General features: G+C 45.7%; 2 protein-coding genes and 1 long non-coding RNA gene across 8 annotated transcripts; 1 reads left to right on the top strand and 2 right to left on the bottom strand.

Moving 5' to 3' along the window:
* Positions 1-263: 263 nt before the first annotated feature.
* Positions 264-21,918, bottom strand: CEP63 (centrosomal protein 63). 5 transcript variants are annotated; one of them, XM_085069961.1, is made up of 15 exons: positions 21,896-21,918; positions 19,045-19,179; positions 17,297-17,477; positions 16,006-16,101; positions 13,721-13,843; positions 12,780-12,893; positions 10,168-10,401; positions 9,764-9,909; positions 8,890-9,024; positions 7,994-8,108; positions 5,960-6,157; positions 5,458-5,544; positions 3,746-3,945; positions 2,920-3,217; positions 264-769 (listed from the first exon to the last, which is right to left on the bottom strand). In XM_085069961.1, the coding sequence occupies exons 2-15, from the start codon at positions 19,086-19,088 to the stop codon at positions 611-613; spliced, it is 2,130 nt and encodes a 709-aa protein (XP_084926087.1). In that variant the 5' UTR covers positions 19,089-19,179; positions 21,896-21,918; the 3' UTR covers positions 264-610. The 5 variants fall into 5 exon arrangements, with proteins under 5 accessions (XP_084926087.1, XP_084926089.1, XP_084926086.1 ...); XM_085069963.1 differs by lacking the exon at positions 21,896-21,918 and adding an exon at positions 21,686-21,851 and having other exon boundaries at positions 19,045-19,112; XM_085069960.1 differs by lacking the exon at positions 21,896-21,918 and adding an exon at positions 21,686-21,851.
* On the top strand, positions 21,886-25,557 carry ANAPC13 (anaphase promoting complex subunit 13). 2 transcript variants are annotated; one of them, XM_085069969.1, is made up of 3 exons: positions 21,886-21,979; positions 22,847-22,972; positions 25,114-25,557. In XM_085069969.1, the coding sequence occupies exons 2-3, from the start codon at positions 22,874-22,876 to the stop codon at positions 25,237-25,239; spliced, it is 225 nt and encodes a 74-aa protein (XP_084926095.1). In that variant the 5' UTR covers positions 21,886-21,979; positions 22,847-22,873; the 3' UTR covers positions 25,240-25,557. The 2 variants fall into 2 exon arrangements, with proteins under 2 accessions (XP_084926095.1, XP_084926096.1); XM_085069970.1 differs by lacking the exon at positions 21,886-21,979 and adding an exon at positions 22,202-22,291.
* LOC146433529 (uncharacterized) lies at positions 24,380-27,621 on the bottom strand. The gene is made up of 4 exons (XR_014854144.1): positions 27,045-27,621; positions 26,100-26,207; positions 24,812-24,878; positions 24,380-24,687 (listed from the first exon to the last, which is right to left on the bottom strand). It is a non-coding gene; the product is annotated as an uncharacterized LOC146433529 (long non-coding RNA).

Consider the following 27,621-nt stretch of genomic DNA (forward strand, 5'->3'; position numbering starts at 1 on the left):
AAGCACCTTGTATGGCAAGATAAAGACACCAGATACTGCATAAACTGTAAAGAGCAGAAACTGCAAGACCAGGAAATACTAAGAAATTCCACTAAGGTCAAATGAACTGGAGAAAATGCAGATAGCCTAAAGGAAAGAGGAATTATATTCCTTGAAGAACATAGCTATGCTTTGATGGAAAAGGTGTTGATCCAAGCTCCTGATGAGAAGGCAAGATAAGCCACAAGAGTCACTTCGTGTATTTATATGAACAAGAAAAGAGGTGTTTGCCATTCTGATTTATTTCAACACTTACACGTATAAAATTTACTTAAAATACTTCACATAAAAAGTAGCAAATGGATTGCTTTTAAAAAAACACCATAATCTTTTGAGTGAGCACATAGTTGTGAAGCAGGTCTCTGACCTACAGCAAGCTGCCTAAAATGTTTGTGGTGTAACACCTTTTTTGGAGTAAGCACAGAGAGAGGTGCTCCTTTTCCTCAACTCCCATCCTGTTGATTCAGCTCCAAAGGGGACACATGGCCTCTCACTCAAGCTCCAGTGCCAACTCCCCAGCCACAGTCTGGAACCATGCAAGGAAACAAGCATTCCAATTCCACAAGAAACATTATTCCTGGTGTTCAAACCGTCTCACTATCTTTGCACTCTCTTTTTTCAGTTCCTCAATGTGAGCATTTAGGCACTCCAGGATGTGCTGGGATCTCATTTCTTCATGTTCCAGGTATCGTGCAGCTATGGATCCAACAGAAGCAGTAGGCAAGGGGCACTGAAGGGAAACAAAGGATTATCAGGTATTCCTTCATTCCAAGTTTTGGCCAGAAACACACTGATCTGCAAACCACACAACTGAAAATCCCCCTAAAGGGTTCATTTCCATCTTAGTGGGCAGACTAAGCAGTCAGGTCTCACACCTATTAGGTATCACAGGTCACACCCCTCCCAACAGCTTCCAGCCAGCAGTGATTGCTGCACCGAGCCAACAGAGCCAAAAAATCACTACAAAAAATCAGGGCTAGAGAAGGTCAGCAGAGAATACCAAGGGGTTTGTCCTGAGTGTTAGTGCAACTCAAGGTCTACATCCTGCTCCTTGTCTCCATAACCATCTCAGCGACCAGGAGCACCTCAGAGTTTGGGTCCAGGGAAGGGAAAGGATTGCCAGATTGGTAATTATTTCACCAGATATTCCACGCTGGAAATATCTCTGCCTTCTTTCATATACCTCCTCTTCTTCCCCAAAATAAGGGGCTCCAGGTACAACCCCACAGGCAAGTACAGGCCAAACTCTCATCACAGCTCATGGAACAGCACTTCAGTCCAGCCAGTAATGGTCAACAAACTACTCTAGATTCTTTCCTTTACAGTCAAGAACTATTCCTGCTCTTCACATCACTTACCCACAAGTTATTAACTTACAAAAACAACACTGTGCACCAGGCTTAATGGACAAGTTGACAAAGAGAAGCCTCATGCACAGGGGCTGGCACGTGAAATATTAAGGTTACTAAGGGCTGCTTTCCAATACAGACAACTTGCCTCTGTCTTGGCAAGAGAAAGTAACTAGTTACTTCCTAATCTGGAGTGTCATGATTTTCAGGTCTTTTATCAACAGCCAGGAACAAAGAGAAACACAAAAGGCTACAGATAACAAGCAAATCTCTCCTATCCCACCACTGCCTACTGATCAGTTTTCCTCTCTTAGTGCTAAAGGAATTGATTTAAAGACACTGTAGCCTGACCACGAGCAGGGAGTCCCAGTCAACACCAGGAGAAATACCTGCATTTCCTTAGAAACCTTATTTCTATCTCTCAGAACAAAAAGCTGACCATTTTATTCTATTAAACATCAAGCCCTAGAGCTTCTCAGACCCTGAAGTGGAACTGTTCACATTTTAGGTCCAATCCTGCCACCTGAAGAGTTTCCATTTAGAATATTGCAATTCCCTAAGCTCCCAACATCATTTTCTGGATACGTGCACAAGCTACTTTAGTCTTGAAACAATCAAGACCCATTCTTGGTAGTAAACCTCACCAAGATCAACAAATCTGATAAGCCTCCACTTATCTGTGCATCAGCCTTAGAGCCTCTTCTCTGGACTCCCACAAAAAGATAGTTAATAGTTAACAGTTTAATAGCTGTCAGTGCTACCAACACACACATAGGAGAAACTGCTCTGAACACTGCTGGGCAACTCATCTAGAGCAAGGACCAGTGCTCAGCATTCTCCCCACCCTAAACATGACAGAAGAAGTGATTCAGTGCAAATTTTCTGCATCTTGGTCAAGTGCTTCAGCAACTGAGCTGAGGTAGAAGGACAAAGAAAGTGTCAACACTGCTGCTCCCTATGAGAAAAGTACGATCAGCAACTGGGAGAAAGAGCAGCCTCCCCTTGTGCAGTGAAGCAGGGATTTCAGACTCTGCCATCAGCAAGCATAAGCAGCTTTAAGTTCAGTGTGCTGACTGCTGCAGCCTCATTGAGAGGGGTCAAACTCACCCTGTGCTTTACAGATGTGCAGCAACCAGACACCCAGAGACTGTATGAATTACTGCCATACTCAGCACTCCACATCCACTCTGAGCCCAGCCAAAAGCTGAAGCAGAATTCTGAGGGCACATGAGCAGGTCCTGCTACACACTGAGGTACAGCACCAGCACAGAGAGAACCACAAGCTCCTGGAATTAGCTTAGCAAGAACAAAACACAAAGCCCTTCCCCAAGGAGTTCTGAAGAGCCACCACATGGATCTCCCTGGCCAAGTGTTAACCATCCAGTAGTGGCTTTCCCTCCCTTTATGTTTACAGGATCACACACATCATGCAGTTAGGTCATGCATTCAAAAGCCTATCTCCTTTGCCAGATAAGAACCCAGCTCTATTTTCAGCTGTTGAGCAGCAACTAGCTCCTGTACAACTGCTTACCAAAGACACAGATTCTCTGTGATGATTTGAGGCAGGCTGCTTAGATGCGTCATCTGCAAAACTTTTGTTTTCATCCACCACATGGAGCACAGACTCTGATCCCAGCCAGGCCTGTGACTCCTTGCAGTTCTTGCTGCTGCTCTGGGAGGGTGGCTCACCCATCTCGGGGGTCACAGGTCCTGTTATTGCAGCCTCACACCTCTGGGGCTCCCTGTGATGATGCTGAGCAGTTCTGTCAGGCTGGAGACATGTCCTCTCTGCATGCTCATCCTGCTCCAGCTGTGCTTCCCAAGCTGTCCTGGAAAGCAGGTTTGAGCACAGAACTGAGTTTGTCTGTTAGCAGCTGAACTTCAGCAAAAACTCAACATTTAACATAGACGTTACTAATATCTCTGGAAATCCAAACTTGTTTCCATAGCACTCCCAGATGCACATCCAGTCCCTATGAAATTCTCTCTCTCTTCTGCTACCTGTAGATACCAGAAACCACAACCTGACATCCTAGCACAGCAACAAAGCAGCACAGCTGCCTGGGCCACATCTAATCCCGTGTGGATTAGAAAACACCAAAACCAGCACAGACTGCTGCTCCAGAGAGAGGCAAAGGCAAAGGCAAACAAAAAACAAACAGTGCTGGCTTTGCAGAACACAAACCAGCTGGGACGCAGAGCTACTGCACTGCTTAAGGCATAAAGGCAGATTCCCAAAGACTCCTTGTGTTGTCCCAGATGCATGAGAGAGACACAGCACATCATCAAACCCCACACATCCCCACACCACCTGCTGTCCTTCACCCTGAGGAAGCAGCATCCCTGGGGTCACTCACCTGTGCTGTACATCCCTGGGCTCTCTGCCTTGCCCCTGCTGAGCAGTGCCCTCGGGTTCATCCAGGCACACCTGTGCAGTGACTCCCAGTTTTGCCCTGGTCTCTGCAAGGTCCTTCCGCAGCTGCTGGTTCTCGGATATTAATTTCTGGAGCTCAACAGCATAGTCCTCCCTGAGTGCTCTCAGGGTTCCATCATCCCCCTAAAAGACAATGAAGGGCAGAAGTCAAAAATTCTGGTCTGCAAGACACCACAGTCACATCCAGAGCAAAGGCCAGCAAGAGATTCCTTAAGGCATAGCCTCTAATTTCATTTTGGCTGGCAAAACCTTCAAGACTTTCTTAAGAGCAAAGGAATTATATGTATGCCTTATTGGGCCTGCATCCAGACCCAGTATGCTGATCTGCATGGGAAAGTCAGTCTCTCTCACTGCTGGATTCCTTTTAAAACAGGAAATCATGGACCCAGGAAAATTCAGATGCACCTGCCTCTGGTCTTTCTTTTGGAAACTCTGAACAACCTGCTTCTTCCCAGCTTCTTCTTACTAGGCCAGGTGGGTATAATTTCCACTGCTTCTACTACTGTGTCATTCTCACTTTCCTTTTGCCAGTTCTATTAAATCAAGATGCTTAATTCATTCTCATCACCGCTGTATCTAAGGTCTTTCCAAATGTGCATTGGGACCACCTGGCAAGATCAAGCTCCTGTGCCTTGGGGCTGTGGGGCTTTTTATTAAAGCAGATTTCTTGCTTTGCACTCCACTAGCACATTTTTGGGGACTCACAGAGGCAAAACCGACCAGGCACTTTTCAAGCAGAAAGTAATGGGCCTTAGGTTATTTCAGTTTCAAATCAGCCCTCCAGAAAGCTGTTTTTTCTCCATCTCACCAGCCACAAGCTTCTGTTCAACACTTTCCCAGGAACTTGGCACATTTGACAATCACCTCAAACTAATACTAAGAGCTGAGTATTTCCTTCCCACAGATCTGACAGGATAAAAGCACTGATATATTCCCATTAGGTTGTCAGCTGCCTGAATCCAGTCCTGGCCCCATGGGAAGCATCCATTCTGCTTTAGGTGAGACAGAACTTGCAAACCAGCCACTTCTTCCTTCACAAAGCGAGCCAACTCCAAAGTATTATCATTCCTGCAAGGCTTCCAGGTAGGCTCCTCCTCTCCCCTCTGTCTCAAGAGTTCTGGAAGTTCTGCTCAGCAGCAGAAGCCTATCACAGCACTCTGTCCCAAGGAATCCAGCCCATATTCCCAGTCTGCAGCCTGTCTGTGGAGTGCAAGGTACAGCCCTGCTGAATGGCTCCTCACCAGGGAGAACACGCTCTCACCCCAAATATTTCAAGGACTAGAGCAGTTACAGCTCTAGCACAGGTCAAAAGGATGTCACGGGTTGAGGATGAAATGGGTTTGAGGTAAACTGGCATAAAATGGAAGTGTAAAACAATGTACTAAAAAACATGGGCAAAAGCCCATGGAGAAGAAACAGAAATGATGGCTGCTTCTGCAGCTCTCTTCACCACTCTCTGACTGAACAAATGCTTGGTATTTCTGCACCTTATTTCCTCTGAAATTGCCTCTTTTGCTTGGGTTTTAAGTTCATCGAGCTCTATCCCCATTTTGAGAGGCCTGGGCAGAGACTCTGACTGTTCCCAGGTAGAACACAAGGTAAGTCCCTTCCCAGCTCCTGGTCCTCAATGCATACCTTCAGCTTACCACACTCTGTTTTTTCCAGAATCTCTGAGAGATGACGGTTTTCCAGCCTCAAGGTTTCCAGCTGGACCAGAATTACCTGAGGAGACAGAGGCAAATAACAAGCTCAGAAGAAGAACAAAATACATGCCCTCCAAGCATTTTCCACCCTGAAATTCAAGTACAGAGCAAGGTTTGGGCTGTTGGTTGTGCAGGTACCCTACAGAGAAGGCCACAAAAATAACCATGCACTGTCATCTACTTGAGTTTTCAAAGATGTCATCAGTCCTACCTAGTTAGTCCCAAAGAATTCTGTGGGACTGTGAGCTGCTGGTTTGAGCAGCAAGACAGATTCAGGGAACAGCACCATTAGAAGATTTCATCAGAAAGTCTCAAAGTTTTTGCACAGAGACTAAAGAGAGAAGAAAACTACTAATGTAGCTAAAAAGCAGGATGGTGTCCCAAGCCTTCAGATCCCTTATATAGATAGCATAGGAGTCTTGTCCCTTTTTTACCCTGTGCTCCACTGCTTTCCTCTCTGCTCTTTCAATCTCTGCTCTGAGCTGCTGCTCCAGGTCTGAGGTGGAGCCGCTCGCCGACGCGATGGTGATGTCCCGCTGGAGCAGCTCCTGTGTCAGCCTGGAGATCTCCCTTTTCATCCCTTCTAGCTCGATGCTGTGCATTTGTTCAGCCTGAGAGAGCTGCTCTTTCAGCTGGAGGAAGGCATGCAAACACCACCCACGAGCTTTTAAAACATGTTTCAGCAAAAAAAGCGTAAGTATTGCACATGATAATGTGAGATCTCAGTCCTGGAAAACAAAAAGCTCTATGTAACAAACCCTCTGCACATGCTTGTCCTTTGGGATTGAGAGCCACCTCTGCCCAATCCTTTCCCACACCATACACTGCCAACTGGAAAGACGTTTCATGCCATGAAGTACTTGAGAAGACCCATAACTGACCAAACCAACAGCCTCCTCAGGTCATCATTCAGCCTTCTTAGGCAAAACCAGAGAGCCAAAGGCTCACCATGTTTGGGGAAGCACAATAACTCTTGGAAAATATAACCCTGCAATTTGCCACTCTGCCTGCCTGAGGTATTTAAAGATACCATTTAAAGATGGTAACTTTAAATAGCTCGAGCCAGATTTTTCTTCCAGGAATTAATTTACCCTAAGTCTTTTGAATTGATATTAGCTTGTAGCAACTAAAGCTTCCCATGGCAAACTTCCATCAGCCAGCTATGCACGGGGTAAAAATACATCTCTTTGTTTTCATAACTCTGTGTGATGACCACTAGTCCCTGCATTATGAGAGAATAACCATTCCCTATTTACTTTCCACATGACAGGCATGATTTTATTTTTAGTCCATTCAATCTCACTTATCTCTTTTCCAGTTTGGTAAGTCCTATTCCATTCAGCTGTTCCTTGTATAAAAACCACTCCATTTGGTCACCTTTTTCCATACCTTATCTTGGTTTATTCAATGCTTTTTGAGGTGGCAGACCTGCACCACATACAGTATTCTGGTAGGACCACTATATATTTATTCAGTGGCTCAACAGAACAACAGCAGCATAATTCCTTCCCCAGGACTCCATTCCATTAGTCAGAAATATTAACCACCCAAACACCCAGGATTTTTCTGAGAATTACAAGCATTTTAGAAAATTGAACCAGATGATCTCTGCCTACCCATGTAAATACTGTACACATGGTGATTTATCTCCATGTCACCTCAATGCCTCCCAAGTATATAAAACAGAAACAGCCTTCATAAATCTCTCCCTCCTCCCCAGCAGCCTGTGGGAGATTCATTTACTGTGTGGCTGTTTAGATGTGTAACCAAGCACATATCTGGGACGATCTGCACCTCTGTACGTTCAGAATAAAGGATGAAAGATTTCCAAGCAAGTGAGATTTTTCACTCACGTTCAATGAGGCTTCCACTCTACCAGGCTCCAGTCAAAGCTCTCACACAAGCTGATGCAGACCATTATGAAAAGTGAAGCTTGTGGAGGGCTTGCCCCCCTCAGGTGCTCAGAGCTCTGGGGTGAGCCCCTCATGGCAGCTGAGCTGCTCCATTCCTCCCAGGCCCTGCCCTCATGTCCAGCTACCAAACCTGAAACACACTCCCTTATTCACACAGGGATCAAGACACAAGTCTGAAGTCCTGTCTCAATTGTGACAGGACATATTACAGCAAATTCATTCCCTCTCTGCTCTTCACCCTGTTGGGAGCCTGTATTAAGATTAAACTCAGGATTTCCGACCTTAATTTCGTCACATATTTGCCCCTCCAGCACAAAGTTGAGTATCTCCACAGTGTACAGAAATACTGGGGAAGGCCCAGGAGACACTCACAAGGCCAAGTTCAGACACCTGCAAACACATCCTCTGAACCCTTCCTCTGCCAGATGTGCTCTTTACCTCCGGCAGATCCCTGCCTGCACAGCAGCCCTGGTCCCACTGCTGAGGCACATGGCACACAGGCATCAGCTCACTCCACCAGTGCCATCCCACTCCCCAGGAACAAAGCCATGTTACCTTTTTAATCTCTGCCCTTGACTCAGTCTGGTCTTCTTCCAGGGACTGCAGCTCTTTGATATTCTCACCCAGCTCCTCGCTCAGCTGCACACACCTGGCATTTGAAGACACCAGGCTGGGTGCCAAATGCAAAAGTATGGATTAGAATAACCCAAGGAGGGGGAAATGGTCAGAGAAACTTTGATCTTCCAGGCAGTCCATTATGTCCATTACAACAGAAACTGAACTCAGCCTACAAGTTCTTCACCAATCCTTTGGGTTTGCTTTCCAAAATCATTTCACAAGAGATCAGGAAGCTGATCTAACAGATAATACCTGTTTCTTGCTTGTTTCTTTACAAACTAAGATTACAAAATTTCTATGTAAACACAAGTCTGAAAACCACAAACTTGGAGAGAAATCATAGAATCACAAAATGCTTTGGGTTGGGAGGGACCTTAAAGCTCAACTTGTTCCACACCCTGCTGTGGGCAGGGACACCTTCCACAAGATCAGGTTGCTCTAACCCCCACCCAGCCTGGTCTTGAATGCCTCTAGATATGGGGAGTCCACAATCTCTCTGGGCAGGCTTGTGTATAATTCTCACTTCACAGGACGGTCTGGATCTGGTTATTACCAGCTGCCTGACAAAGACTCCTTAGCCTATTAGGAGTGAAGGTGCTCAGCCTAAGTAAGCTGGAACTCTGAGAACATCCACAGTGTGCAGTGAAAGGCAGCCAACCAATTAGCAAAGCAGTCACTATTATACTGCAAAATGAATAGCACTTGATTTCTTTAGCCCTTTGATATTCAAAACAAGCCTACAAAAATCACTGGCTAACTTGCTGAACACAATTAAGTCTTGTATGATTATCCAAGACTAATTGCACTTTCAGAGGGAGCAAGCAGTGGGCTACCTGTTCTCCAGACGAGTCACCTCTGACTGCAAGTGCTGCTCCTTCTTCTGGGCAACATCCAGCTGCAGCAGCACCTGCTCCAGCTCCAGCCCTGGAGAGGACAGCAGCTTCCCTTGCAAGCGCTCCTCCAAGGCCCTAAGCAGAAACAGCAGCTTTAATCTCAGCACAGAAACATCATGTCTGAGTTCACTGCTACAGGGAACACAATCACTGGTTTTCTCGATATTCTCTGAAAAACACACAGAACCCAACAGCAGGTGACCGCTGTGTGCAGTGTGAGTAAGCAAACACAGCAGCTGGAGGACAGCCCCTGCTTGAGGTCAGGCTGATTAAAAAAATATTACATTTTATTTTGATGTTGGCCTCCCTGCCAGAGACTGGTAGGTGGCCAACACCCAAACCTTCTGACACAGCCACCAGAACCCAACAGCCTCTGCACACTGCCAGGGCAGATGGGAAGGCCAAGATGATTTTGTCAGAGATACAGTTACCTCACCAAGCCCCAGTCAGTGAGAACTTTCACCCAGGTCAATAAGCATCTTATCAAACCCTGAAAGGCCTCCAGCACTTGGCTGAAAATGCCTGGGAGAAACAGCCTCAAAAGCCCCATGCTGCCTCCAGAAACCCAGTTGAGGAAGTGGATTCTTTCCATGCTCTTCATTGATTATCTGCGAATTTCAAGAGCAATGCAAATTGAAAAATGCTGCAAGGCAGAACAACTCTTGTGAGAAACTGTAGTGTAATATTCTAAATACAAATAATACAGATCCAGCTGTATTGAAAGCATGAAAATGTTGCTGCTGTCCTCAGTGGGAGAACCTGGAATATAGATCTGGATTCAGAAGCCAAAGAACCAGCAAGGCACAGATGCTACCTGATGAGGAATTCTTTTGTGTGAAGCGTTTCAGTCATCCTGGCCAGCTCTTTCTGTAGCTGCTCCTGGTGCAGCTTGGAGCTCTCAATGAAATCTTCTTGAGACTGCAAGGTGGCTCTCAGTTCCATCTTCTCATCCTGCAGTACCTGCACGAGAGGCAGATGATGTGACTGTGGCAAGATGGACCAAACTGGTTTGTTACAACGTGATGAGAGGTTGATCAGATTTTTTAGGATCCTTGAAAATACTGCAGAGCAGCACATGGGTACAAAGTCAATTTTGAGGCCAATCAGGAACTTTACAAAGGCTCTAGAAGAAGACAAAATCTCTGGAATGAAAAGCCTTCCTGCTACTTCTCACCAGCACTGCTTTAGACCCCGTTTGCTAAGAGTTCCTCCACTGACCTCTACCATTTTCTTGGACTGCCTTAATTCTTCTTGAACTCTCTGCTGATCTTCCAGAATCATCCGATTGTCCTCACTCAGGTCATCCACCCTCATGCTGAGCCTCTCCACCTCCAGCTCGTTGGCACAGATGGTGTCATTGGCCCTCTCCAGCCTGCTGGTTAAGTGCTGGATTTCCGAGCGGCTCGCCAGCTCCACCGAGTCCAGGATCTGCTTCCGGTTGGCCAGCTGGGTCTGCCAACAGCAATCATCTGCATTAAAGCTGAATTGCAAAAACACAAAAGGTGTACCAAAGCTACATTCAACACAACTACTGACTGCTTGGTGTAACGAACCACATGCTCAGAGTAAGCAACAATACCCTCCAGGGAATTAGAGAGAGTATTGTTTCAGGGTTACATAATGGGTGAAACTTCCAAAGGCAAACAGAAAAAGGAAAAGAAAAAAAAAAAAAAAAAAAAAGGGGCCCTTCAATTCCAAAAGCAGTTCAAAGAGAATCTGGAAAATGAGGATCTCATATCACTCCAGCTGCCTAAGTATAACTTGTCTAAGAACAAAGCCTCCTGCTATTTTTGCTCATGAGCCCAAAGTTAGCCCAGGACAAATGCTTGCAGGTAAGAAGGTTTGTAAATACCATGCACAAGGCAGAGATTACCCAACCATTAATGCCACACCAAGACAGAAAGTAGCTCTGGGTGTACGGTGGGAAAACCACAGCCAAATAGCCCCAAAACAAACTGAGTGTAACAGCCAATTTGCTTTGCTCTCTGCAGTACCTACCTGGTTCCAGCAGCCTGGGAGAACGCTCACTTTGAATTTTTCAGTGTTTTAATGACAAACAAAAAAGTTACAAGGTACGTACGAGTAGCAGACAATACATGTTCTATTATTTATGGGCACAATACTTTATTTCATAGCATTTCTTTCCACACAGCTAGCTGGTGAAATTTAACAAGCCAGCTCTCACATAAGCTTCTAGGAACACTCACTTCATGTATTCCCTTTTTGTATACAACTTTTGAATTTTTAAGGGCTGAAACAAAATATTTGAGCAGTCTTATATTCCCAGTTTCAAATAGTAGCAATGCCTGCCAGCTTCAGAATCACCACATGCCTTGATTTACTCAAACTATAAGAAATGCTCCTTTGCAAGGCTATGGGATAGTTCTGATTACAGCCTTTTATTATTATTTGAATAGTCATGACAGAAAAGGCAAGTAGGAAGGGCAAGAGTTTAAAGCACAGCCTTTCTTTACCCAAGAAGCCAAAGTACCAGACTGCCTGAATATTTATTTCTGCATTAAGAAAACATTTACACTGTCTCTTATTTCCAACCACACAACATGCAGGCCAGCAGAGAATTCCAGGTTTCACCTGCTGACTTTAAAGACTGCAGGTGTTCCAGAAGGTGGTCTGTACTGGGGAAGAATTCCAGGCTTCACTAAGCTGCTCTGCAAGGGATGAGGGGAAGCCAAATGAAAGGAGAGGGGAAGTACTCCATGGTCATGAATCTCAGCTTGACCTTGTGCTAGAAAGATAACCAAGCACAAAATGCACAGAAACATCCAAGGCAAAAAGTTTAGCACTTCCCTGCTGGGCTTTTCAAAGCAATTGAGGATTCAGGCAGTCTGATTACAGTACCTGTGCACCTAAGGCAGCCACGCTGCTTTGGGAAAACCTCCCCAACCTCCTGTTTTTCTGCTGCACAGTAAGACACGTTCCTCTGTGCCCCAGAGTCCCAGCCTGTGCTCCAAGGACACATCTGTTCCCAAACAATTGAGCTATCAGTGACACACAGACAGCAGAGCAGCAAGACCTTCTGCTCAAGGACTCTCTCTGCATTTGTAGATCTCCTAGTGTCAGCCTCTCACAAAGCCACTGTCAGAGCCAGCTTCAGTCCTGTCACCACGGTCTCCCTCCTTGCAGGAGCTTCCACTCAAGAGCAACTCAGGAGCCCATTAAGTGCAAAGTCCCAGCAAGAGCTTCTTATCAGTGTCTGCTGTGATTGTGTCTGTGTGACTTCACAGCTGTGCTCTAGGTCAATTCATCTCGCTCTGCTGCAGCACCACTTAATTCACTGAGCCATCAGCTTTGCAGAACAGCAGCCTCACCACTCCTTGCCTTTGAGAGACTTAAAAAAAACAGGCAGGGGGATGAAAACTGCTGTTACTCCAGTGTTTTGTGGAAGTCTCTGTTGTAGGGGAAGACTATTTTCCAACAGTACCCTCTGAGCTGGACCCACAAGGTACATATTTAGTTGCTGGCAGGTATACAGCTTTCAGTTAGACAACATGACATAACAGCTATTTTAAAGTGTCATATGCTGGGGTCTCTGTCTCCCAGGGAAATCTGCATCCTACTGTCTTCTCTGCTAACCAGAGGGATGGCTGGGAAAGCTGCACAAGATTTATCTAATCTCTGATGGCAGACCCCAGATCTTTTTTCCATACAGCACTCGTGCAAGCAAACCTCATTCTGCAGGGACATTAAAAGTCACATTAATGGCAACCTGAACTGTATGGGAGCCTGAGAGATTTCATAAGCCTTTCCCCTCTACCCCCTCCCTCCATCCCACAAACAAAGCAGAAACTTTGAGCATATGTTAATTGCACCTGCACGAGCTCGGAGTGCTCTGCCAGAGCCTTGCGCTGTGCCTCCAGCGATGCCACCTGCTGCTGGTACCGCAGGCGCTGCTTCTCCCAGTCAAGTGATTTTTGACGGAACTCCTGCAAGGACAGCAGGGGTGGCTTGGAGCAGTACATCCCCCTCCAGTTCACATCCATGTTTGCCTTCTCTCCCCTGAAGAGAGGAAGGCAATCCTCTCACCTTTCCCCCAGCAGGGAAACCATTAGCCACTCAACTGATGCAGTGACTCAGCAGTGCAGAGCCCCTCACACATCTAACTTCTGCATTCCTTCCCCTCCTGAGGTACAGCTGCTCACAAATGTTAAGTGCCAATACATTCATGGCTGGTTTCATGGGTTTGCTGTCAGGAGTTTAACAATTCAGACTGGCTTTAGCTTCCAAAACATGCTGCTATTGAAATCACCAAGATGACATGAATTAAATACAAAATTTGACTGCTAATCTGTGCCCCAGAAAATTGGGCACTACATCAGTCAGGTGTGTGGTATTACCACATCTTTCAGGAGGAGAAAACTGAGTGGGGTTGAGCTCAGCAGAGCAGAAAGATTAGAATATGAGACAGGGTTGAGAAGAAGTTTGACATGTAGCTCCCTCCTCCTCAAAGAAGTGAGAATACAACCTCCCCACACTGGAATTCATTCCATTCACATAGTTAGTTACTCTTCCAGTACCTTCTTCCTTTTATTTAGTCTAAGGGTAAGAAGAGCATTAAGGTTTATGCTGTGCACTTAGAGGCCCCACACAGGAAACTACCTTTATTATACACACAGTTGAGAAGAGCTGTACCTGGATGGGCAGTGCTCCTTAAGCAGAACTCATAGCCCTAAGGACTCTTCAGTCACCAGTGAAGCCTAGTTAGTCAGTTAATACACACAAGCTGGTCAGCACTTGTTTTTTCACCACATACCTCCAGCTTTCTGGTCAGTCGGCTCAATTCAAACTTGTCCTCCTCTTGTCCCTTGTTAGTTTCTCCTCTGCTTCTTGTTTTTTTCTTCTGCAGCTTCTCATAGTTCCTCCTCAGCCGGGACAACTGCAGGATACAGTGAAAGAGACAGCTTTGCTCAAGGCCCCAAGACAAGAATCACACAGCCCTTTGAAAGAAGACACACAAAGTGGTTCACACAAACAATCCCCTCATCAAGGCCACGCAGCTCCCAAGTGAAGGCTTCCATTTGGATAATGAGTCTATTATACCAACAGCACTGCAAAACATGCGAGCTGTATGAGAGTAGCAAGATGCCACTGAAGTCGTGACATCAGCAGCTTTAATTAAAGCTCTGTCTTACCACAATCAAAACATGACTGAAATATTGATAAGCTGGAGGTTTATATGCAGCTGTCAATGCAGCAAGAGCACAGCATCCCCCTCTCTACAGGTCGTTCCCAGCCCCAGGAAGAGCTGGCAGTGTCTTTGGCTGATCTCCTCACCCACAGGAGCAGACCCACCACACCACACCCACCACACCACACATGGGTAATTCTTGTGTGATCAAAATACGCTTGTGCAGCTCAGGTGGGAACTGGAACTCTCCTGTTTAGTGGAAGAAGGAAAGTATGAGAATTGCCATTACCCATAATATCAACACCATTTCATCTGTCATTTTCTGCTTAGATACACTGTGTATTTCACAATGAGTGGAGAATGCCAACAGAAAATATCACTCCTACGCCTGCTGCTAGGATGCTGAAGTCGTATCAGAAGCAGGAATGAGGAAAAAACTCTTGACATTTAAATGACCCTCCATGCAAATAATGACTTGGAACTTGCAGAGAATTTTTCATCTGATGAGCCCCTCCTCTACTCAACTATTAAATGAAAAGTTTCCAAATAGCCACACCAATTTGAGAAGCCATCACTGCCGTTTTACTGATGGACAAAGCTAAGTCCATGGATAAACAGAAGGACCATGAGAAGAAAAACTATCTGATTCAAGACCTGATGCATTCAGTACTTCAGTGTGTTCAATGGGAACAGACAGATGTTCAGGCTTAGAGTTAATACCAACATCTTTTGCCAAACATACCAGGAGATAAGAGGTTTATTCTTTCAACAGCCTCAGTGAGTTAGACACTGTACCTGTAATTGCACTGGAAATGGTGGTAAACAGAGACAGAAATAATTTCCCCAAACACTACTAAGAACAGAAGACTGAGGAATATTGGAGCTCAATGTCATCAGCATTAATTCTGTGTGGGTAAAATACCACAAACTGCAATTTAGGCCACAACACACAGGTTGTATTTCAGCCCTAGCAATTTAGGCTGATCTGCCAATGTACCTCAGCTTTGCTTTGCAGCTTATCCACAATTCCAGTGAGAACACCCAGTGAATGAAGACTGTTAGTCATATGGAATAGTGAGGTGTTTTTAAATGAGAAAATATGCCTTCTGTCATTGGAGCAGAGACTACCAAATTAATTTCACTTATGGCTTGAAGTGAGAAGGAACTGGGCCCAGCCCTCCAGAGAAAATAGGTCAGTGCTCTATCAGCTGCTCATGCCAGTTCACTCCCTGCTGCTGGCAAGTGGAGACAGGCAAAGAGTTCAGGCATAAACCTGGAATGCTGTTGTACCACCTGCAGGACAGGTATCACCTTGCACTGAGCAAGAGGCTTTGAGATGAAAGTTCTGATATTATTGTCGAACAGCATTTTCTAAGTACGCTTGGTTTTTATGAAAGATATTAAGACTAATATTCCTTCAGAGTACAAAATCCCTGCTAAAGTCATCAGTGTCAACAGAGGCAAAAAGATGAGACCACACACCACTGTTATTTCCTGATCTCACACGAGCCAGGCCAGCTACATCTCCACCCTCTTTGCATTTCAGAAATGCTGAAACTGCTGCTGGCTGTACCTGTGGCAGCTCCAGAACCAGCAAAGCAGTGACTGGGATAGGCAAACACAGCACATTCTTGCAGTAAACTTCTGCAGAAGTCCAACATATGAAAACATCTCTATTCCAACAGTTCTCTCTCTCTGTCACCCAGTTCCACCAAAGCACAAGAAACAGGCCAAGTGAGTCATAAAAATGTCCCTTTATCTTTGCTAAATGCTCTTTTTGGTAAGCACACAAACACTTAAGAGAATGGGGAGTTTTAAAACCACAGCATTGGAACAAAAACAGTGACGCAAAGTATTTGACCTGTCATCAACTGGGAACTAAAAATCAAACCTCTCTTTTTGCAACTCACCTCCTCCTGGAATTTCTTCAGCTGTTGTTCATACTCTCTAACCATGTCCTGCTTGGATTTTTCCACATCTTCAACCCGGCGACGCAACATGCCAACCTGAACAAAGGGATAAAAAGCAAATAAATACAACAGAAGCAGGCTTTATTGTCAGGAGGTACCTGGAAATTTCAATGAAGTCCCTCATTACGAAATAGATCGAGTCTGTGCCTAAATCTTTGGTAGGCTGGGGCCAGAACTGTTTCTGTTCTGGCTTCTTGTTTTGAGCCAGTTTGTGGATTTCACTTTTGGGGACAAAGCTGACAGATTTGGTTTGTGCCAAAAGCCTTTTTCTATCCAGTATTTTCATCAAATTCTTCACAAATACACATTATGATTTCAAGCTATCTACCAAGAAAAAAGCTGGCCATGTCATTACCTTACTATGCTCAGGCAAAGCAGAGATTCCAAATAGCAAGGAAAAAGAAAGAAATGGGGCTTTGAAGCTCACAGAAAAGACTTCCCTGACACTGACTCAACTGCTCCTGTGACTCATTTTTCTCCCTTTTTTTTTTGCCTCCAATCTTTCTCCCATCCACAACCCAAGGGGTCACAAGCCAACAATTAAAATTAAAAGAAAACCCACAGTTTTTTTCTTCTGCAGCTTCTCATAGAAAAGCAAAATATTCAAAAGGATGAATATACTCCAGCAGTGATTTCAAATATATTTTACAGTTCAGTTTTGAAATCCATGTTTGCTTTTGATGGCAAGAAACAATTCAAGTGTCTTGAGAAAACATAATTGATAATAACAATAATCTATATGATAAAAATTGCCATTGCTGCAAATGAAAATCCTATGGCTCAACTGCAGTTTATGGTCCACATCCTGTGCAAAAACTTGACTTACTGATAGTTTTCCACCAATACAGAATTTTTTTGCACTTTCCTCAGGTCTTTAATAAAATACCACAAAACCAGAGCTCTGTAAAACAGACAGTGGAGATTTTCCCAGCAATAGCCTGGTGTAGTTTATAGTAGAAAGTGTTTTTTTTCTACCAATGACTGCAGTTTGCTGGGCTGTCCATTACTGCTGTAGCCACAATCAGTGTCTCTGGGCTCTCTCTAATAACTCAAACAGTTCAATATGTGGACTTCCACCAACACCAGGGGAACTGATCACTTGACTTTGATGGAATTATGAAGAAGACACCTTGTCCCAACAGGTCCTTTAAAAATTCTCTTCCTGATTTCCTGATTCTGACAGGTAAAACACTGCTGACTCCAACCAAAAAATAGAATGAAACAAAGGTACCTCCTTTTGTTTTTCCTGCAGAGCTGCCTTGGCAGAGGAAAGTTCCTGTTCCCGAGCACTCAGACAAGCTTCCAAAGCCTGTGTCTGCCCTTCCCATTCAGATTTCTTGTGAGCCACCATGATGTCAATCTGCTTCATCAGCTCCTGCAGCTCGGCCTCGCAGGAGGTCAAGAAGCCGCCGCTGGCAGGGAGAGAGCCTGGAGTTACAAAGCAGGTCCCACCCAACACGTCCCATGTCCCCAGCCAACACAGGCAGCAGAACACACTGACTGGCACCAAGGCACCAACTCTACACACAGTGCTCTGAACTCTCCTCAAACCAGCTTGCACGAAAATAGAATCACAGAATCATTAGGATCAGAAAAGACCTCCAAGATCATCAAGTCCAACCTTTTACCCAATACCATCCATGCCCACTAAACCACATCACTTCACACTTAGGCAGTCATCCCTTTGCCTTGGGTACTATGCATTATCTGAGTAAACCAAAGCATGCTTAATTCATATTTTGTATTGCCTTAATTGCTCTCCAGGCAGAGGCATTTTATAGCACGTTTCAGTCACCAGAGGAATCTTACAGCCAAACTATGAGTTCCCAAAAACAGAAATTTATCACAAATGCAGACAAACCCTGAAGCAGAGGGGGCTGGATGACAACATGATAATGAAGAATCAAACCCTCGCAATCCATCGGGGAGCACAAGCTCCCTAGCGACGCCCAGATTTCTAATTTGGTGCAGTAATTATTGAAGCCAATTCAAGCAACTCCTCTAAAACTTCCCAAGCTGCCAAGACAGGGACAATATTAAAGTTTGCCAGACACAGCCCTAGAGGGTGGTGAACTCCATAATGATCTTTACCCCTTTAATTTGCCTGTCAAACGGGAAGAACTGAAAAGAAACAGAAATCAATAGGTTAAGGGATGGAAATTTCTCTGTTCCCCCAGGGCATATGCACACTTCACAACTTGGCAGTTTTTCTATAGGAAAAGAAATACTTCTCAAAAGAGCCAAAATCAGTCACATTTGAAGTTCACCCTGTGCTGTGAGTTAACCAAAAATTAGCAGATATTATGCAGAGAAGGAACATTTCCTTCGCAGCATCTGCTAATATGTAGCAAAGTCTAAACTTGATTTCTGCAACCAGTTCTCTGAAGAAGATACAGTATCAAATAAATTTGAGTCACATTCTCAAGGATGACTAGGAAAATGGCATCAGTGACTTTTGCTTCACGGTTGTTTAACACATAAAACATTTTGTTCTGTTATTGTCACTACAGTCTCTCTCGGGGACTGAAAAGTCTGGAGACTCTCACCTCAGACAGAGCATTAAGGATTCCTCAGAGCTGAGTGGGACTCTGCAGTTTCAACACAAGCAGGAAATAATCAGATGTTTTCAGTGAAATCAGATAAAGTCACACACCATTAACCTTGCAAGACTGTTACAAAATAAATATTTATTCACAACTCTGTTTACTACTGCTCCTGATGTTGGACAGTAAGAAGAGCTTACAACAACAAGTGAAAAAAAAGAAGCAAGATTTTCAGGAAGATGCAGGACTAAATTTCTGACCATTAAGACTATAACACCTGAGCAGGAATTACTGCAAAGCCAGCTCACCCAGCGACTATGCTTCTGCAGCAGCTGAAGCCCACTGCTCACTGATAGAAGAGGATTTATTCTGCGTCAGAGGCAAGGTTAACACTTAAATCATTTGGAATGACGGCTGTGTACAGCTGTATACATACCTCCCCTGTCCATTTCTTTGCATTCCTTCCAGCAAAGCCTCCATCACTGAATCCTGGTGGCTTCAGCACTAGGGAAGCACAGGAATGTAGTGGTCACCCATGGCAGTGCACAAACCAGGCTGCTTCTCCATTCAACTGCAGAACAAGCAGAAGCCCACAAAGCAAAGAAGTTATAAAATGTACAAGGAGCATGCAATTACAGGTGAGGAAAACAATGGCACCTTCATGAACTTGCAAGCCAAATACAGGAAAACAGATTTTTCTACCAAAAAATACATCCAATGCTATTGTCCAGCTCTACCAAATTGCAGTGATATAATTATGTGATCCAAGAAATTCAGAGAGGAGCAATGAGAATCTGCATTTGAGCAACTCTGCACTTGGGTGAACTCAACACAGTGGGATTCCTGAGAGCACCAAACTGTAGAGGAACAGAAATATTTGGGCTTCAAAGGGGCCAACCCGAGATCCACCTCTGACAGGGAAGTTTGTCACTTCAGAGAGAAAACACAAGCAAATAGCAGTAAGAATCCATCCATAAATTAGATCTTTCCCAGGCCTCTATTACCAACTAGGTAAATGAGACCCTACAGTTTACCTCCACACTCAGAACACACTGGTTGTTCATATGGTTGTGGGAATTTTCTCTTACGATAGCACAAACTCCTTAAAAATTCCTCTTAAATTATGAAAATAAATTGAACAGCTTCACAGTAGTGGCACATTGTTTTAGTTGAAAACTACACCTTTTAAGTAAAAAACTTGTGCACACACATAGAAATTTCATGTCTTGGTGAAAGCAAGAAGGGTTTACATTAAGGCCAAAAATGGGGAATAAAAAGTTATCATGGAACCACAGCCAGGAAGCCAGGCTTTATTTCAATGTCTCCTCCATGAAACTGCAGCCAACACCAAAACAACTGAACTCATCCAGAGCTATTAACACAAACTTAAGTTTCCAAAATCTATGCACTTTCTCAAGTACTGAAGATGGGTCCTTCCGACACCTTTCCTCAAACATTAATATGGCATTATTAAGCAACCAACAAAAGGGCAGCATGTCACAGCAAGGGAGACAGCAACTTTCACAAATGCAGGTTCGGCTTTGCTGTCTTTCCCAAAGAATTGTCTATCATGCTCCTACAGCACCTTAAAACACCATTCAGGGATTAAAGCCTGTCCTTGGGAGCTGTGTTTTAAACCACAAGCATAAAAAATACAAACAGAAAAAAATCCTATCCCTATTCTGACAGTGTTTTGTCTGTCTTTGGTCCTGTTTGTGCTTCACAAAACTCAATCAGAATGCAGAACACCTTCGTGGCTCTGCTGAGGGCAGGGTGCTGAGAAGAGCAGATGAGCAGATCCCCTGAGCTGTTGACAGCATTCCAAGAGTTCTCCAGGTGGCAACAGCAGACATTAGACAATAGCAGCTCTCCTCTTTCATTCTAATCACACCTACACAGAATCAGCTTTCAGTGGGCAGAGAGATGAGGAGACAGCACAGAATTCCAGAACACTTAGGGTTGAAAGGGACCTTAAAACCATCTCATTCCACCCCCTGACATGGCAGGGACACCTTCCACTATCCTAGGTTGCTCTAAGCCCTGTCCAACCTGGCCTTGAACACATCCAGGGACGGGGCACCCTGGCAGCTTCTCATGGCCTGCCAGCTTTGCATATTTTGCTACCCTACCCAGGGTTTTGGGTAAAGCCTTAAAATCACACACCTCTAGGCAGTTTTATGCTGTATAAGGTTGTTGACTGAGTATTAAATTTTGGCCACACTTGCAAGTTGCAATGAGCAAGTTACAGGCACCTGAGTAAAGACCCACAAGAGGGAACAATCTTCTTCATTAACTACAAGGAGAGCTGGCTGGTCACTTCTGAAAGTGAAGAAAATGAAAGTATTTGCAAACTGAAAAAAAAAACCAAAAAAAGAAATAAAAAACAGCACCAAATGACACATTTTAAAATAAATAAGGGTTAGCATCCCAGCTCAAGGCAGAATTGTAGTAGAGTCAAGCGGAGAAAATTTTACAACACACAGAAGGACTTAAGAATAGTGCCCATGAGAAAAGACTGGGATTACTTTGCATTTAAAAACATATAAAGATGCGGTCTTAAAGTGTTGCTGGAAGCATGCTCACAACGAACACAAAAGGAGCGATAACCTCCCAAAACACCACAGAGGAGCTCCGCTGGCCAGCGGCAGGAATGCCACCTGCAGCAGGAGCCCGGAGCGAGCCGCTCCTCGCCAGGGCAAGAATCCCAGAATCCCTGAGGTTGGAAAAGACCTCGAGGATCATCGAGTCCAACCTGTGACCGATCCGCACCTCGTCACCCAGCCCAGAGCACTGACTGCCACGTCCAGTCTTTCCTTAAATACCTCCAGGGCTGGGGACTCCACCGCCGCCCTTTGTTTCACCCCTTCCACTATCTATTCCCCCTTTCTGTGAAGGAATTTCTCCTGATGGCCAACCCAAACCTGCCCGGGTGCAGCTTAGGCCCATGAAGGCGGCGGGCCAGCGTGCCCGGGCAGCGCTCCCCGCTGCAGCCCCCGGAGCTGCCCAGCGGCAGGCGCTCCCTGCTGCCCGTGCCGCAGCTCCTCCCCAGCCGCAGCCTGCCGCTGCCGAGCCCTTACGGTGTTCTCCCCGCACCCGCCGCGGGAGAGCTTCGCTGCCCGGCGCCCTTCCAGCGCCGCTCCCCGGGGAGCAGCCCCGGGCTGCCGACACCCCCACACCGGCTGACGGGCGGGCTGGCTGGCTGGCCGACCCGCCCTGCTTCCTGCTTTCCTTCCTTCCTTACTTCCTCCCTCCTTCCTTCCCTCCTCCCTCCTTCCCGCCTTGCCCACCCTGCACGGCCCGGCCCTGCGGCTGCAGCGCTGCGCATGCGCTGGGGCGGCGCCTGCGCATTGCCGGCCCCGGGGCTCGGCAGGGTAGGGCGGGCAGGGGGACGTGGGGGACACGGCGGGGACACGGCGGGGACACGGCGGGGACACGGCGGGGACACGGCGGGGACACGGGCGGTCACGGAGCCGTGCCGGCCGGGAGGAGCTGGGATCGCATGGCCCCGGGGCTGGGATGCGCTCCGGCCCGTGCCCATGGCCGCCCACATGGCGGCTCCGGCAGCCGGCGAGCTTGAGGCCTGGCTTGGTTTTGAATGAGGGTCAGGTGTCTCCTACCCGCCGGGATCGAGCCACCTCCTGCTGCTGCTGCCTCGCAGAGTCACCCCGGGGCGAGGGCCTGAGGTGACCCTTCTAGGAGGGCAGAGTGCGGTGAAACATCCTGCACTGATTACAGTAGCTGGGGGTGAAAGAGAGCTCTTGTTTTGCTTCTGTTTCACCAGTTTCCCGGACTTCAGGTTCGGGTAGAATTCTGGGTGCCTTGAAGTCCTTTGTTGTGACTTGTCGCAGTCATGTGAAGGTGTGGGTGAGGCACGGCACTGGTCAGGGGCTGAAAGTCAGCAGGCAGCAAAGGGTTCTGGGCAGCTCTAGATGTTCAAACTCAAACTTGTAAAAGTCAGTAGATATAAACACATGTAAATACTAATAATAACAATGAGCTGGTTTTATATATTAATCTCTGACGCATATCAATCTGCAATTCACCCTGATAGAGTTCTTTTTAGATGAAGTGGTTCTCCTGTGGTTATAACCCCTTTTTGAGTGGATTAGGAAAATCAAGGTTTTCCTTGTAAGTTTAAACTTCATATGGATCGCCATCAAAACTGCAGCAAGCCCATAGTCCAAACTCCAGCTCCATGTCTGGGGATGTTGTTAAACAGCATCTGCTTTGTGTCACAGATTTAGCTGCTCTCACCCACTGTGAGGATGGACAGCGAGGTGCAGAGGGATGGCAGGATCCTGGATCTGATCGATGATGCATGGAGGGAAGATAAATTGCCCTACGAGGATGTGGCTATTCCTCTGGTAGGTGAATTGCTACTTATCAATCTGAGTTAAGGCTGCTTTGTTTATCACAGCCCCTTCCAAGAACATGCACAGAATATTGTTTGTAGTGTGGCTAATTTGTACAAAAGGCTCCTGGGATGGATCTGACTCCTTCCTTGCCCTATATGCCAGTCATTCCTGTGTGCATGAGGACGTGGATGCTTCTGTCCCTCTTCCCCAACCAGTTGCTGAATCTTCTCAGAACTGGAATGTCCTTCCCATTCCACTGTCCTGAGTTTGGCATCAGGGAGAAGTAGAATCATCCTTTCTCTCTGCTTCCCTTTCTTGTTTCTGGTGTTTGAAGTAGTTTTCCCAGGTGGTTTGGAGGGCAGAGGATCAGTCTCACATTAACAGTTGCAGTCTTGATTACACTTGATTTCCACTTCCTGCAAGTCCATTAAAAGAAGCTGAGAAGTTTTTGTAGGTGTTTTGAAGCAGTCTTTTCCAGATACAGTGTCGCTGTTGGCAGTTCCAGGATGGCAGTGAAGGACTGGCAGGAGCAGCAGGACTCTTTCCTGCAGTGCTGTGTTCAAGGCATGGCACCTCTTCTTTCACCCAGGGTACAGCCACGAGGCCGGACAGGAGCACTGGGGGAAAAGCTACTGCTGATCCCACAGAGTGCAGAGTTGAAGCTGCACATGCCCCACACTGACACTTTTCCTTAGCTATTTTGAAACTTACAGGAAAGTGGGAGGTAGCTGAGGATTTTCCCTTTCCTTGTTCTCTCTGGTACACAAGCTTTACCCCAGCTAGCACAGATAAAGCAGCTGTGGGGATTGTGGGGTGCTGGTTTCTTTCAACACAGAGACATTTTCAAATTTGTGATGTGGCTTGAGCTTTATCCCTTCCACTGCTGGCTTTTCAGAGAGGGCAAGGATCAGCTGTATGACTCCAAAATCCATATGTACAGCAGACATTCTCCTGCCAAGAGTTGGGCTTGAGGAAGGCATCTTGCAGAAGCATGATTCTCAGCTAAAAGAGCCCAAACCCTCCTTTGCTTGGCATAACCTTTATTAGGCAGGCTGAATATCTTAAAATGTCCTTGCTGACATTTGCCTTCACCCTGAGTCCAAACATTACTGTTTCTTCCTTTAGAGCCGCCTCACGATTGCTTACAGTCACATACAGATGAGAACCCCAGGGAAGGAAGCCTCACCAACTAACAACAGAGGGAAGGGTCTGGCTGTGGACATAAAGATCCCCAGGGATGGGGTTGGCTCTGGTCACGTGGAAAAACCAGCATGAATTCACAGGGGACTTACCTGGGGACATTGCAGAGGAGCAACCAGAATGGCTGTGAAAGTGGGATTTGAGCCTGTCCTGAGAATCTGCTGCAGCACTCACTCGAGACATTCCTGGGAACTCAAAGAGGCTTGAGTTGTGCACTGTTTTCAAAGCTGAAATGTTTTATTTAGCTCATGCTGGGATTTCCAGAGGTCTAGAACTCAGAATTCCTGCCCAAATGGTGTCTGGCAGAATAGCACACACTCAGCGTGACTGCACCAATACAGCAAGACAGAACAAATCATAGAAGGAAGGAAAATGAAATCTCAGTTAAACTCTCCCTTCCCCTTACTGTGCTTTGAGCAGCTCTGGCACACCTGGCAGGGGGTTCTGGCTTCTGGTTTTGATCCAGCTCAGCCACACCTGAGCCAGGTGTTGAGTCCAGCATGCAGACAGGAAGGATTTCTCACCTGCCATAGGAAAGGAACATGTTACAGAACTGGTTTTCTGCAGTGTTTGTATTCTTGGCAACAGCAGAAGCAGCACACTGCAAACAAACAATGGAATAATTGCATTGTACTTTTATTTACTTACTCTGCATTTGCTGTATATTGTCCCTCACTGCATGTGCAGTCTGAGTGTACAGCAAGGCCCCAGGGTCCTGGAAAACAATTTACCTTTCAGATTAAGCACCATATTCAAATGAAAACAATACTGTTCATGACGGAGCTCAGTAATATTTTTAAGTGGATCAGTATGTATGATATTTATAGTTCAGATGCACCCTCTGGTCTTGTTTGTGGATTTTTGTATCTACCCATACAAATCTTAACAACCTCCTGCTTTCAGGAAGTGTATTACATGTGGAATGCATTATACTTGTGTTTTGTTCTCAGAATGAGCTCCCTGAACCAGAGCAAGACAATGGTGGCACCACCGAGTCAGTGAAAGAGCAAGAAATGAAGTGGACAGATTTGGCTCTCCAGTATCTCCATGAAAATGTTCCACCCACGGGAAATTAGTGAATCAGTGAGATTTCATACAGCAGATGCATGAATGCAATATAAAAATATTTTTCAGCTGACCACTGCTGTCATAAGCTGCCCTAAGGAGGAAACAACATTTCTGAAACTCTAGAATTCCAACAGTGGTTCTGCTCAGAGTGACCAGTTTAAAATGCCTCTTTCTTGAGTATGAAATAGCAGAGGCTCTGACATCTCAGAGCCAAGTACAGAATGTTTCATGCTTATAAGATTATTTCGTGTTTTCTGTTCTTAAGTTGGTGCTAATTCTGATCATAAATGTGTTCTACATGTGATTAAAAAGTAGTTTTTACTGTCTCAAGTTGCAGTTGATTTCAGAGCTCACAGTGGGATCACTGTCTAGAGTTCAGTGTACGAAATCCAAATAGCTGTGAGTTGTTCCCATCTTGAACAAGTGTGTGGCTGAGGCAGGATGTGTGGGGCAGGTGTGAAAGGTTGGTCAGCAGATTCAAGAGCTGGGAGTAACCTGTAAGCACAGGTGGTTGGTTACTTGAACTCCTGCTCTCGGGGTCTCGTGGTGGTGGTGGACAGCATTTCCAGTGCTGACATCCTGGGAATGTTTGCCAACGTGTACAGCGAACAGACAGTCTCATTTATGCTGAAAAGGTAGTTACTCAAAGTCATGGCCTTCTGAGGGATGGTTGAGAGTTCCAAAGAAGAACCTGCCAGTCCCAGAGTAAGACCTCTTGAAGTGAGAGCCACTCGGGTGAGCAACCTCAGATGGCAAATGAAAATCCAAGAAAAGTGGTGGGGAAAAGAAACAAGTAGGGCTTAGCTTCAGGCAACAAATTGTTACCTCTTTCTGTGTTGAGATGAAAGACGAGGCCCTCTTGATTTACCTTATTTTATCTCTGATTCTCAGATGTCTTTTGCAACAGGTAAAAGCCTTCTGTTCTTTTTCACGTTTCACTGTTGGACCAATTCCGTCTCACCATTGGCAGAATTTGCTACGGAGAAAATATTTTGACAGAGTTTAGGATTACTTTTAGAGATTAGAAAGGAGCTGGAAGGAAAACAATGTTTAAATTATATTCTTTTGCCAGTGCAGCAGAAAAAAGCACTGTCCTGGAGCTTCCAGATCCACAGACTTTTTTGGTGTCTTTTCTCAGTGCTCGTCCTCCTCAAAATAACAAACCGCAGCTTTTGCCTGGGTGATTACCAAGTGGGATCACAGCATGACACAAGTTCAGTTAGACTCAGATTGCTGAACTGCTTGAGGCTGAAGAGCTCAAGGTGAAGGAATCGTGCTGGGCACATGCTCTGCCTCAAGTGTGATCCATGTCTGCACCAGAGGAGCAGCACACACTTGTCTGAACGAGAAGGAGCTGCAGACAGCAGGAAGAGTTAAGGATTAACCTGAGAATTAGCAAAGTCAAAAAGCTTAATAAGTACAGCATGAACCAAAGAACCAGCTATGCAGCTGGGAGCTATAATAGTTCAGCTCCTCATTGGATCATCACCAGGGGGGAAAAAAGCAGTGCCTGGGCTTAGAAAGACCTTAATGAGGTATTTCTAGTCTGCCCGACATTCTCTTTCCCTGGCCTGTGTTAGAAGAATTTGCTAAGAAAACACCAGGCAAAGCTACCACCCAACTTCTGTCCAGCAGCCATCCCTGCTCCCTCCCTTCTCATCCCTTTACAAATTCCCCACCACCCTCATTTTTCCAGTTTTGCCACTATACCTTCTAGCTCAAATTTCAGACTTCCTTTCCTGCCCCTGACAGTTACCTTAGCTTGGCTATCTTCTTCGTCCCATCCAGCAAGGAAAGCAAAATCCTTCCTTACCTGAATTAGAGCTTAATTCATGAGATTCCAGCAAGTCTATGAGAAAATGTGGGAATGCCAGTTGTATGAGTGTCATCCAAAACAGCAGTTGCTTGTGAGCGCAGTAGAGAGCCCAACACCTTGAAGTGGTACCTTCCCTTTGTCACAACAGAGTGCTGTGCACCTGTCTCCTGCCTGAGGTGGTGACAGAGGTTTGTAGAAGGTGCTCTGGGCCGTGTCCCTCCGGAGAACAGGAGGGACATGGGAAATGAGGGATCATCATGAATCCTCCAAAGGCAAGGCCCTGTGAAACCAAGCACTGGCCCCGCCCAGATGCTTATCAGGCTTGCAGTGACACCTACAATCTTCCTGGCATTCTTTGCAAAAGACAAATAGGCAATAATTTCCCTAGTTTCAACACGTGTAGTCAAATCGCTGCTTACAGTGTGATACCAACCCATTTGTGTCATTGATTAGTCATCCCCCAGGGCACATTATATTTAAATTAAAGAAACCTGCTAGAATAGAAGGTGCCCCACCTTCTTAAGAAGAAGCTTCAATTGCATAACTAAAGACTTAATTTCTTGGCTGGTAACTT

The sequence above is a fragment of the Lichenostomus cassidix genome, chromosome 9 (genome assembly GCF_008360975.1).
Source record: "Lichenostomus cassidix isolate B80296 chromosome 9, HeHo_3.0, whole genome shotgun sequence".
NCBI lineage: Eukaryota > Metazoa > Chordata > Aves > Passeriformes > Meliphagidae > Lichenostomus > Lichenostomus cassidix.

What these genes read in the sequence shown, in the direction of transcription:
- CEP63 (XM_085069961.1), bottom strand. Translation starts at nt 19,088, where the DNA reads ATGGAGGCTTTGCTGGAAGGAATGCAAAGAAATGGACAGGGGAG. An exon ending in GTGACTCGTCTGGAGAACAG is followed by an intron (nt 8,109 to 8,889) that starts GTAGCCCACTGC and finishes TTTGGCACCCAG; the next exon opens with CCTGGTGTCTTCAAATGCCA. An exon ending in ACAGAGAATCTGTGTCTTTG is followed by an intron (nt 770 to 2,919) that starts GTAAGCAGTTGT and finishes GTTTCCCTTCAG; the next exon opens with TGCCCCTTGCCTACTGCTTC.
- ANAPC13 (XM_085069969.1), top strand. Translation starts at nt 22,874, where the DNA reads ATGGACAGCGAGGTGCAGAGGGATGGCAGGATCCTGGATCTGATCGAT. An exon ending in AGGATGTGGCTATTCCTCTG is followed by an intron (nt 22,973 to 25,113) that starts GTAGGTGAATTG and finishes TTTTGTTCTCAG; the next exon opens with AATGAGCTCCCTGAACCAGA.